Source organism: Buteo buteo, chromosome 14, assembly GCF_964188355.1.
Source record: "Buteo buteo chromosome 14, bButBut1.hap1.1, whole genome shotgun sequence".
NCBI classification, from domain to species: Eukaryota; Metazoa; Chordata; class Aves; order Accipitriformes; family Accipitridae; genus Buteo; species Buteo buteo.
Genome location: NC_134184.1, coordinates 31,934,458 through 31,947,546, shown reverse-complemented (window position 1 = coordinate 31,947,546; position 13,089 = coordinate 31,934,458). Strand labels below are relative to the sequence as shown.

General features: G+C 40.7%; 1 protein-coding gene across 14 annotated transcripts in view; it reads left to right on the top strand.

Moving 5' to 3' along the window:
* CAB39L (calcium binding protein 39 like) overlaps positions 1-13,089 on the top strand; it is a 65,394-nt gene that overhangs the window by 27,349 nt on the left and 24,956 nt on the right. For all 14 annotated transcript variants that reach the window (XM_075046251.1, XM_075046249.1, XM_075046240.1 and 11 more), the window contains 2 exons: positions 1,271-1,419; positions 12,748-12,912. In XM_075046251.1, coding sequence (XP_074902352.1) covers positions 1,318-1,419; positions 12,748-12,912 — 267 coding nt within the window. In that variant the 5' untranslated portion in view covers positions 1,271-1,317. The remainder of the gene's footprint in view (positions 1-1,270; positions 1,420-12,747; positions 12,913-13,089) is intronic.

Below are 13,089 nucleotides of genomic sequence, written 5' to 3'. Positions count from 1 at the left end.
AGTAACAACGAAGCATGAGAGGAGTGGGTTCTTTGGGACCACTGGGTTTTCTTCTTTATACTGTGTGTATTGTGCTGTTTAATTCTCTCCTTTAAAACCTTTTGTATAAAGCCTTTTTTTAATTGTAAAAGTTGAAGAAGAATAAGGAGATTGAAGTGGTGTTTGTATATATTTATGTTTTCACAACTGATCTTGCAAATGTGTGTGGGGAGGGATGGTGATAGTTGTCTTTTGTTGTGGAAAGAGATGAAAATTTGAGATTATTTTTGCTTTTGGTTTGGTGGTTGTTGGTTTTTTTTTTTACCTCCTCTTTATTGTGCCAACTGGAATGTGATCCAGAATGGTGCTGGGCTCTCCCTGGAAAGTGATACTGCCTTAGCCAGAGCGTATTTCCATCTATAGTCTGTCTGTTGACTTCAGTAGATCTTTGTATTGGACCCTCAGCAAAACCCGTTGGAATTCACAACTTAATGCTATGTAGGATCAGGAACTAAGCTACTTGGTTTCTTTCATGTATAAATACAGTGATGTGGTATTTGCCTTTCTAACCATACAGAGGAAGAATGTTTTAAATTAAACAAACAAACCCATTTTCGTTAAAATGCTCAGTCTTTCATTTAAATGTCATGAAAATATTTGTGTCCATATTTGGGCCTGATCCTCTGTTCCTTGTTTAATTCAAGCAATGTTTTACATAAGTGAGACCTGACCCACAGATTCTTGAAGTCTGTCAGACTTAGGGGATAGCTTAAACTGCTTCCCCTTGAGAAGCTTTAGGCTGAAAAAGAAAAGCAGCTGAAGAAGAGGGAGCAATGGTAGAGAAGCTGGGACCCTTACCTTGCAATGCTCTAAACAAAGGACGCTTTTGGTATGCTGGCATCTACAGTTAGGTAGCTGCATCACGACGAAACCAGTTTGGCAGAAAGCCCTGTCAGAAATCTAGTGGAGCCTGCCAGATATGCAGTGTCCAAAAAACATGGGATATAGGCACAGGCTCGCTGGAGCACTGACCTGTAGGTCAGGGGCTTTAGGAAGCATTCGGCTCCCATGCAGGTGCTTAGTAATTGCTTTCCATGTGCTAATGGTGGCTTGTGAATCCTGGATGAACTTGCTGTAACTGTATGTGAGAACTTTTACTGCTCTACTGAGTAGCTGAAGCAAAACAGAGTGCCTGAGGCATAACCTTTTCTTGTTCATAATGCCTTTGTGTGGTTTTATTGCATTTTCATGTAAACCTTAAAAGCTATTTTTGTTTCTCATTTGATTTAAGGCAGTCCTCTTCTGTCCTGAAGGAAGAAATCCAGGTGAAGAAAAACCATGCCTTTGTTTAGTAAATCGCACAAAAATCCTGCTGAGATTGTGAAAATTCTGAAAGAAAACATGGCCATATTGGAAAAACAAGAAAAAAAGACAGACAAGGTATGAGGTAGTGTTGTAGAAGACCAATAAGGTTTTTATGCGGGGGGAAAACAGTAGAATAAAGAATAAAGAATTGTGTTCTCTCACTGCCCTGGTTCTGCAAGTGCTTGCACATGTAAGTAGCTTTGTGTTTGAACGATCCTGCTGAATTTTTTTTTTTATTTTTTTTTTGCATAAGTACAGTACTATAGACCTGGGGGTCAAAAAGAAAATGTTATGATCCAGGACAGCCTCAGCCAAAACAAAGGGTGATCTCCTACTACTTCGAATAGTAATGCACCTAACAAAACAGCTTGGAAGGCTATTTGAAAATTATTATACTGTTAATTGTTTTAGCAGGATAACAAATGAGACTGCTAATTAATGTGTAGGTACCCAGAGAGCAAAACTCACTTCTGATGAACATTGTTCACATAAAACAGCAAACCTATATGTATTCAGATGTATATAAGAGATCTCACTATGTCCATCCTTTCCAATCTTCTGGGTGCTAGTGCTTCCGAAATGAGCTGCGCTACTCGTATTCTAATTATAGTGCTTGGTTTTTGCTAATACTATTGCTGTCTTCTAACTCTGTGACACGGACCTGAGTTACTTTTGCCACTCTTCCAGTGACCATTTGAGAAGATGCACCCCAGTGTACAAAATGCTCCCAATTAGGACTTTGTGCTTACATAAAATCAAATAATTTTTTTTTTCCATCTGAGGCTCTGTCTCTTTATATTATTACTGTAGTAGAAGTGTATGTTTTTAATTAACAACAAACTAATTTTAGGTTAATACTGAATGTCAGTGGAAACAGGAATAGCTGATAAGTGACATTAACACAGTTTTTGTGCAGCTGATGTTTGTGTGTGCATGTTGTGCTTCCCCCACCTTGTGCAGGAGCCTGTATTAGAACGAACCCAACCCAAAAGGTAAGCACAGAGCCCTTTGCACCCTTAGTGAAATCCTCTTGAAACTTTTTGGTTCAAAGCAAGTAGCTCAAAGTGTGTTAATTGTGTAAGATCAGTCACACGGATTTCAGGAAGGCCTCTGGTATTTGATGTCTCATGCTGAAATACCTTCAGTTAACTGAAAAGTACTGAGAGAATTTGACTCCAAACTAAAACTTAAAATAAGTGACTAAATAAACCAACAGTCTGCCCTCCCCTGCTGAATTCATCCCTCGGAGCCTGATTAAAGACGACATTCAAAGCAGAAGCTCTAGGCTTGGGTTTCTTTTTGATTTGCTTTGCAGCATGACTCCTCTGGGTTGTGGTTTTGAGGATTTTGGGCTTTGAGCTGGTTTGTTTATTTGGGTGTCGGTGACAAAGGAGGAGAAATTCAGACTTCTTAGAAAATTGAGAACTTGATGTAAATTTTTCATAAAAATCAGAACAGCTGGTGTGTGTTTTCCTTACAAAGCAAAAGATATGGGAGCGTTCCCCTGGCATATTAGGATGGAAACAGCTCATGAATTTAATCATGATGCTTATTTTACAGGAGGAGGTTGGTTTTCAGTATTTTCTGCTATACTTTATTGCTATGGGATGGAGGCTGTTCCTGGGGTGAATGTGGGTGATCGGGGAGAGGAGGGAGGGGGGACAAGGCAGTCACTTCAGCAGCAGGGTAGAAAGTGAAGAAACCAGCCTTTTTTTGGACGGTATTTACACATATGCTTTGCACATATGGCTTGTTGACTCAGGACTTTGCACCGCGATGTAGAGGAAGCACATAGGGCCTTTCTCCCTTCAGAAGGGAAGATGTGAGACTCCTTAGTAACACTGCCTTTTATCTAAAGTGTTGCAATGAGCCGTCCTGAAATAAATACTTATTAAAATAGCCTGATTCATTCTCCTGAGTTTAGGGAAGTAAATCCTAAGGAATATCTTTAGTACTGTGCCAATAATAAACTTTTAAAAAATGGGAAGAAAAATAACTCTAGCAAAAACAATCACTCCACCACATCTCTTACTCTCCATACAGGTTTGTGGGCTTAGTAAAACCATTTTTAAGTGTTGTTTGCATTTCGAATTGGAGAAGAAAAGATGATGGGGAGATTTTCAATGGCACATGGTTTTTCAAAACTTACTCTCTCAGTAATACTAATGAATAACATCTTGTCTTTTCATGAGTATGATTAGAGAAACTTAACTGAAAACAAAAGCAAAGAAAAACAAAGCACAGTGCAGTACTCTGCTCTTCAAAACCTGGCAAGGTTTTAAAATTTGTCTCCAATTTGATTTCCAAAGGGAGATGAAATGTGTCAAACTTTCATAAAAGGGCCCAGAGGTCTGGCTCCTGCAAGAGCCACAGACCCTGGATATCCAAGAGATGGTTTTGGACCCTGTGGGCCTGTGAACGCAGAAATTTGGGGAATCGGGGCTCTGATTTTTCAGATTTCTGGCTCCTTGTAGTCCTGCATGTGAACTGGGGAGCTGGCGTTTTGCCTCACCATAAAACTGAGGTTCCCAGGACTTCTGGGGTACAACTCCATAGCATCCCTGATTTTGCTCGCTTGCAGAATAGCTTCCAACTAGGACTTGCCTCAGATATTTAAGCAAGAAGATTTATCCTGTGACAATTGAGCTGTTGTTGTAGCATAGTCAGTGTGGTACGTGGGCTGAAACAGCTGAAAGCTGCTAATACAGCCGGAATTGGCAAAGCCTAAATTAACTGCAGGGCTAGCGGAGAACCTCCTTGTTTCCTTTCCCAGTTGAGAAATCGTAAGTATGAGGTGAAGATGCCCTGGACAGCTGGGGAGGTGTGAGGTCGGACAGGGAGAGGCTTGGTGCTTCTGATACAACTTTGTGCAACTTTCAGCAGGAGCCATCTGTGCCTCAGAGGGGCTGTTTTTAGATAATGCAGAAATGATCATTCCCACCAAGCTATGCAGTCCGCAGGTAGAGGGAGCCTTGCAGCAGACCAGTTAAGACTTTCTGAGTAATGGGAAGAGGTGGGAGGACACTAACTTGATACACAGGATGCAGAGAAGCCACTTGTAAGTATAAAGGCAATTATACATCTTTTGAGACACATTTCCTTGTACACACATAATATACAGAAGTTTGCACTCTTTCTTAATGATGCTTTTTGTTAGTCATAGAACAGGACCCATTCAGACTTTGAACTCTATTGACTGCACTAGCATCTGTTGTCTTAGATAAGGTTTGAATTTAACCCAGTTCTTCCATGTGTCTTTTTTAACTATTAGTATGTGTAGTGTTGCCATAATGCTTTTTAAACACTCTCAACTAAAAAATAGGCTAAGTTTGAAAATTTGGTTCTTACTTTTGTTTTATGGGTGGGTTGGTTGATTTGCTTGCGTGGATGTATGTATGCTTAAAGTTTTGCCATTTTCTCAGCTACATTCTTATGGTTGATAGGCCACAGATTTAGAAGTGCCACCGCACGTGGCTCCTTTTCCTTTGAAGTGCTCTTTCTAATACCTTGTTTTTAAATTTTTTTAAAAATAACAGCTATTTTACAGAAGGTATTGCAGCACTGGCAAATCTAATGTAACAATTGGGAGATTAAGTAGGGCAAGACAGAGCTGGAAAAGTGGACTAAAGCCTTCTTTATCAACCATCCTCCTGTCTTCTAACATCTGAAATAAATAAGCTGTTCTTGTGGCACATACAATTGCTGACATCCTGTTCAGGCTTTGATGCGGTGAAGAACAATTAATTAAGTTTTATCACTGAATTCTATAAATGCCATAAAAAGTTAATCCTGGTCATGTAGAACCAAACTATGCTTGGATTTAATGAGAAATACCCATTCTGGAATTAACTAGAAAAACAGGGAAGTATTTAAATACCTAGGAAGTGAAGACTTCAGAGCTTAGACTCTCTTCCTTCTGGCATGAACTCTTGCAGCCTTCGGAGGTTGCATGTAAATAGGGAGCAAGAGAGGAGAAACCCTGATATCAAGTGGACAGATCCACTGAACCTGAGGAAGAACAGACAGCATGTGACGCTGCTCATACTGCTTCATTTACTACTGATACGCCACCATGTCTTTTACTTATAGATGTTGTAAAAGAACATTAATAGAAAAGACGCCTGACCCATCTCACAAAAAAAAAAGGGGGGTGACATCCCGACTTCTCGAAGTCTTGTGTTCAGCCGCTGACTCGGGTCAGCACAAAGCAGCGTGGGTGGCATTCGGGGTGTATTCACGGAAGGATGTCCTTGAACACGTCACCCTCTCCCTGCTAACCAAACACCTTTGGGTGCGGCACCGGTGACTCAGTGCCATCTGCGGTGCCTACAGGTTTGGTAACATTTTCTGAACCCGCCCTGCAGCAAAAGTCTTCAAAAGTGTCACAGGCTTTTAATTTAGTACAGCAAACGGATCTGGGGTCAGTTGAAGCTTGGCCTGATCTTTCTGCTTGGGCTAGATGGGCTGAAAGCTTTGCGGTTTCTGGCGTAGCTAGTCCAAGGCTTGGATATGAACCCAAGGGAGTTAGAGCTGGTTCAGGGCAAGGTGCTAAGTGTTTGCCTGGCAGGCAGAACCACAGGCTGCAGCGCCCTTAGTTGGTGTTCAGAAACATCATGAAGCTAGTTGTAAAATAACCTGAAGTGTCGAGCTTCTTCCCTTTTCACTTAAATATATCTAATGAGACTGCTTGTTTGGGTAGGTCACTGTAATCTGTTTCGTCTCCGTGTACTGTAACAAATTTGGTACTGTTCAGAAGGATCAGGAGAGCAGCATTTTTATTAAGGCTACACTTAAAAGACTTTAAGATTTCTGGAACAAATATTTGTACGAATAAATCCTGCTTTTTTACATAGCAACAATAAAGCCATTATCAGCTCCTGTTCACCTTGCTTGCTCCTGTGCTGATAAAGCAACTGGGGACCGGTGTGTGAGATGAGGTGCACGCAGAGGACGTGATGTGCATTTGCATGGAAGAATGGTTGTGTGACTACCGTGACTGTAAATACCTGTGGATGCGATTCTGCAGCTGCCAGAGTCAGTTGCAAAATTGCCTTCGACTTGATTGCTGCACACTGAAACAGAGGAGGGAATTTCATAAGAAGGGCTTGGCACCCATTCCTTCTAGCTCTGCATGCCCTGGGGTTTTGTGGAGCGTTTCAGCTTCCCCGTTCTGCTAAGGCCTGTTATTGCTCTAGAGGTGGGGGAAACTCCAGGTACTGCCAGGTGCTGGTGCCAAGAGTTTAAAACCTGTCTCTTCTGGTTGCCTTTTTTCTTTTAAATATTATTATTATTTTTAAGGACTTTACAACCTTTAGTTCTGTCTTAAGTGCAGGATTAACAGTGGCAAAGGAATTTATGTCCAGGTAGGGCAAACCTGGCTCTTCCATTTAATCATACATCCTTTTAAAAGGCTTTTCCCTGTTGTGCCTGCTTGGCCAAATTGTCTTTGCCAGCTTTCTTGAGTACTAGACCGTATTTTGCTGAATGACAGAGTTCATGCCTCCTGATCCAAAATGTCCACAACTTGTTCCTATATATCCATTTAGCATGAAATTGTACCAAGGATAGGTCAGTTGAGATGATCCTGAAGCTACATAGATGTTGGATTCAGATCTGCTAATGGCTTTTCTTGGGAGTCCTTACAGCTGCGTGTAGAGAGAGTTGCGTTGGCACTGTTCTTTTAGGAGGAACATTGGTTTGAATCACACAGTGAGAATATTTTTAAACAAGATAAAGCCAAACCAAGGAGCTTTATGCTTTTGGTTGTGATATATAGTATGGAGTACTGGCAGTTCACTGACTCACACATTGGAGTATTTAACATCACGCTGGCAGGCATCTGTGTATGTTACTGTCTGCTGCTGTGCCAGAGAGCAACAGTTTAGAAAGAGATTTTTGCCCTGGAAATAAGCTAGGTACACAAACAGAAGCTGTACGATCCTATTCACCATATTCTTATGAACAATTGAGGATTTCCTGATGGCTATGCAGATGCCAGATGTCAGGCATTCTGTATTTTTCTTATGTATATTTGATATCTGAGTTTGGAAAGGTGGAAAATGTTCACGCAACTTGTTTTTTCTTCACTGTTATGGTTGGTCATAAATGTTATATTAAGTCCCTGGATGAATAAAAGTAAGAATAAGCCCTTCTGACCTGTAACATATATGTACATCTGTGTGAAACCTCTAGCCTGTTGGTGAAACGGAGGTAAAATAGAGACAACCCTCTGAAAGATTTGAAAAGTTGCAGTTCAGGTGTAGGAGCTCGGCCTGTTGATTATTGAAGGCTTGATACTTTTCTCTTATGTTTTTTGTAATCTTCCCTGGAGAGGAGTAAAAAGATGCAATGGATCTACATTGCATAACAGGAGATCCATCTCTCTCTCTCTTTGACAAGCATAATAGGTTTGCATCATGAGCACTTAATATGGCACTTTTTAAGATAAATGTGAAATTATCATAAGTAGCTAAGGAGAGGAGAAGGGTAAGGTTAGTAAGTAGAGGTAATTTTTAAGCCAGTTGGAATAGGTAGAAATTTAAGTTGCTGAAGCTGGGGACTTGTGGTAAAGTATCTCTGTGGTGCGCTATGGGGTTTTTTAAAAAACCTGCCTGTATGAAGTTTTGATTTCTGAAGCAGAAGATCTGCGTTGTTTTTTTTTTGTTGTTGTTGTTGTGTCATGCGCAAGTAGTGTTGCAATAAAACAGCTTAGCCTTTGAGTATGGGAAGTCCCAACTCATGTAATTATGGAAATAAAAATTCAGCTTCCTGTGTGAACAACAGATAAGACCTTTGTTTTAGCCTTCCGTGCCACTCTTTAAAATCTCTCTGGAAGATTTTAGACAAACAGAAAAAATTTAAGACTTGGAGGATTTCTTTGTAATCCCTTAATAAAAAAGCCAGGAAACTCCTTACTGTACTGTCTTGTATAACTGTGGAATATAGAGAAAAAAATAACTGGTTTGCAGCATTCCTTAATAAAGCTAAATTACTGCCCTAAGGACATTATCATGCATTTTGGCCATCCTGTAGAGATCAGTCCAAAAAACCCAGAAAAACCTCAGAAATTGTCTTCTAGACCTGGCAAAGCAAGCTAAACTGAAGAACCCAGTATTAGCACTGTGGGAAAGGAAGATCAACACCGGAGTAGGGAAATATTTCAATATAGGCATCATGGTGTTACCCATTCTGCAGCAAAGACTGGACCTTTGCAAAAAAAATTGGCTGGTCTTCACATGTGTGTTAGGCTGTGGAGAGGACAGTCTTGAGGTCTTTCAGGGAAGATTTTTTTTATATATATAGAATTTCAGGGAATAATTTCTTCATAAGCTGCTTTCTTTGTGTTAGGATCCCATTAAGTCGATAGTGACAAGACTTTGATCTATGAGGAAAACAAGCTTGAGACAAGTATCTTCAACTCATTGTTGAAGCTCTTGGTAGGTTTGGAAAGACACATTAATGCTGACAAAAAATTAACTTTATAAGCAGGGGAGGTTGAACGTGTTTATAATTTAATGTAGAGAAGTTATATAGGCTTATCGATGTTGTCAGTTTTCCAGCTCCAAGGCTATTGTACATCACCTAGTCCAGTAGGGTTAGCAAAGTAACCCAAAGATTGCTAGATTTCAACATTTACACAAAATGTTGTATTTTAAAATGGACCCAGAAACCTCTTGTGGATTGCTGGTCACTATAAACTATGCTCTGTGGATGAAGAGTTATTTCTTGCTGGAAATAACTTCTTAGTCCTGTGCTGGGTGAAAGTAGAAAAGAAATGGCTATCATTGAAAAAAACTGCCTTCATTGCACAGGCGGGCATGGGTTGTGCTCTCCTTCACTCTCCTTACACAGCTATTGCAAATCAACCTTGTAATTCATTTAAGACCCATGTACCCACCCTTAATTTCAGGGTTCTCTGGTGGAATTGGATCCTCCCAAGTTTGGATGTTGTGAACTGAGATGCCTGTTGACTAGAAACCTGCAAGTTGCTTTAGGAGGTCAAGATCCTGACATCTGTGCAGTGACAGCAGCGCAGACACTAAACTGGTGTGTGTGCTGGGAATCAGCTTGCATTTCATCTTGTGCTTTGTTGTCCCTGTCTGCAACTGTAACTGTCCAAAGTTCAGTGTATCCCACTTCTGATATTCGTATGTAATATTTATAAGCTGTTCTGTTTAGGATTCCGTGTTCAGTTATCTCATCTCCCTCTTTTTTCCCTCTGCTCACACCAGCTTCTCTAAATAGAACAGCATAAATGCAGTCATGATGTAAAGGACTCATAGCTAGAGGATAGAAGGAAAATCTTCTGGAAAGAAGATTGTGCTTAATTGCAAGAATGATTCAAATGGATTAAAGCGCTTAGATATTTCCTGAAACCTTTTCTTTTGCTCTGTAACTTCTGCTGAAGTGAGAGTTGCAGCACTTTGCTATTGTGGCTGTTGCCACTGATGGAGAATAAATAGTAGTACAGAAGTCATAATAGACTTTGGAGTTTCTATCAAATCTTTTTTTTTTTTGTAACTGAAATTCTGTTTGTGGTATTATTGGGGGGAAGGGTGTCTTGCTGAGGTTTTTGCTGGGTTTTGCAAATTTTTCTAAAGAGGGTCAGGTCCGGTCTGCCTTCTTATGACAAGCTGTTCTGCAGCTATGTTTCTGTCATCTTGTATTTTCCATGTATTCGAGTGAATGTATTTGTTTTGTTATTTGTTTTGGACAGATCTTGGGTCTTTGGATCTTGGAATGTCTTTTTTTTTCTTTTTTTTTTCCCTGAGACTTGAGCAAGTTTCCATCACAGAAACAGTGATTATGTATTTGGGGTATTATTCTAAAAATGCAGTAAGATTAAGTGGAAATGTCAAAGTGGAGGCTAGAAGTGGCTGTTACTTTAAGGATCTGTGTTCAGGATTATGGTTTTCCTCCAGATAGATTATGAGGGATAGGCACTGAAGAGCGGTCCTTAGATTTGACTGGGAATAGCTTTTGGTGATGGGTTGAATGTCAAACTACAGACTATCCAGAGGATATGAAGGAGGGGGAAGTTAAACACAAAATGTAAATTGCGTGTAGAAAAGCTGAGAAGATGAGTGGATGGGATGGCAGATGATTAGAGAAATACAGCTGTGGTGCCCAGCTGTGCCCATCAACACCACCGTGTTCTGTAGTTACGTCTTCTCCTGCAGCACTTTACTTTTTAGCCTCATTTTTGAGAATTAAACCTAAAGCTCAGTCTTGCAGACATTTTTCTACATATCAGAAAGGACTACTTATACTTGAAAGGTATTAATGTGTGTGGTTTTTTTAACCACAGAATGCCAGAGATATTCACACCATGCCCAGCAGAATGGGTGAAAAACCAAAAATGTATGGGTTTTTCCTTTGATATGAAAATATTTGCACAGCTCTTATAAAGTTTTAGGGCTTTAGTTCCCAAGATAGCACCCCTGTTGTTAATCCCATCTGTACTCTGTGGGATATCTCTAGTGACATACCACTAACATTTGAGGTAAAAATAGGTTCTTTTGCTGAGCGACAGTAAGGAACAACAAGACTTCTGCTGTGGTTAAAGTTATCACATAGTCATATTCATTTACACGCCGCTCCTGCTGACCTATCTCAACTAGCAGAAAACTGAGAGTAGGTACAAACAGATTGGGGGAGAAAATTTCTTTATGCTGTGCAAAATCAATGCTTGAATCTTCCAGGGAGATGCAATGTGAAAGTGACTTTTTATTGGGGGGGTGGAGAGGGGGGGTGTTTAGGATTTTTAGGTTCTTTCTAGGATTTTTGTTCACTAGTGTGAATAAAATCTGTGATTTAAATCAGTATTAAAGTGTTGGGAGATCAGCAGCAGCTGAAAGATGCCTCTCCAGAGCACCGCGTGGTTATTTTATGCAGATTGATAGGGTGGTATTTGAAAGCATGACATTTTTCCTTTCAGTTTATGAGAGAGATGAATTGAAATTATTGATCTGGTTTTGAACATCCATTAATGTCCAGTTAGCTTTTACAAATGACTCTTGGGTTTTCTGTGTGTGTGTCTTGAATTTTATTTATCTATTTCCTCCCTTGCTAAGCTAATGAAACACTAATTTCAAATAAATGTTTTGCAATATAGAGGTGAAACGCTGTCCTGTCTTCAGCATCTTTAACCGTCTTGCCTGACACTTTGCTGTCATCCTCAGCTTTGTTTTCAAACCTGTCCCTTACTTCCATCCCACTCCCTGCCAAAAAATCCAACCAGCCTTGCTGCAGGTCACACGTGTATTAAATATACCCTGACCCAGAAGGAGCCATTGCCTCCACAGCTAGAGCAGGTGTCATTTAAAGCACACACGCACACACACATGAAAAAACAATGCATTTGCTCCACAGAGTCTTTATTTATATCAAGCGGAGCAAACCTGGGAGGAGAGCGTGAGCTGGAGCTGCCATGCTGTGGCCAGCAGTCGTTTCCCTTGGGAAGTGGGATGTTCCTGTTCACATCTGATTTAAACCTGCTGACTGACATGAATGCTAAGCTGTTACCTGTTCATATGCGTTTCTCTTTCATTTTCCTGTTGTAAGCTTTCTGGCCAAGATATTTTATAAGGTAATTCCTGATTCATCCTCTGCATTAGGTACCTGAAGCATTGCACAGAATTAGTATATGCTAGGTGGGAGCAAAAGATGAAAGACTTATTTTAGTTCACTTGGTGGCAGCTGTGGAGCTTTACTAAAGCAAATTGTTTAATTTAATTAATTTCCCAACCTGAGACTGAAGCGCCTGCGTGCTCCATAGGCAAATCCCTTGCGGAAGATGCTGGCTCAAACCAGACGTGGTGAGGAGAAATAAGTGGTGGCAATGCCAAGCTGGCAGGCGTACGGGGATTTAATTGGGTTATCAGTAGACGAGCTGGGACAGTCCGTCAGCAAACAGTTGATGGGGAAGCAGCACAGCGGCCAGCCCACCGGCGGCAGGAGCTGTCCAGTTTGGTACCTTCATCTGGCACCTCTCGCCCCACGGGTGTTGATGGAACCCACTGGGGAGGACGGGGGGAGCGATGGTGAAAGTGCCACTGCTTCTGCAGGGCAGTGCCTGTCTCCAAATCCGTCAAGGATCTTGCTGACACCGGTTGGTAATTGCACTCCTTCCCCTGTTTTATGCCCGTGGTCTGTAATTAATGGCATGCCGTCTTTAAGTTGAATATATCTATGTGCTTCTGTAGGACCTGCAGGTTCCAGTGTGGATGTCCCAGCCTCAATGATTACCTAAAATTATTAAAACCATTTTACAATAGGTAACGATCAACGTAGGTACGGTTAGAAGCTTTTGTTTTGAACTGCTTGTCTTTTAAAATAAAACAGTTTTGCTTTTTCTTTTCTGTTTTCTTTTTTTAAACAAACCCCTTATCTGCTGGTGAACAGGCGTCAGAGGAAGTGTCAAAATCTCTGCAAGCAATGAAGGAAATTCTGTGTGGGACCACAGACAAGGAGCCACCTACAGAAATCGTGGCTCAACTGGCACAAGAGCTATATAACAGTGGCCTTCTAGTGACACTTATTGCCAACCTGCAGCTGATAGATTTTGAAGTAAGTCAGCATCCATAAACCTTTTCATCTCCTTGGTCTCTCTGTTGTCAGTGAGTAGAGCTGTATTTTTTTGAAGTCTAAATAATTTTATTGCATTCAAAACTGTTTTTCACATGCTAAAGAAAGTAGCTGCTGTAGATTGGTCAGTGTCCTGACAGATGTGCTCATATACTGGAA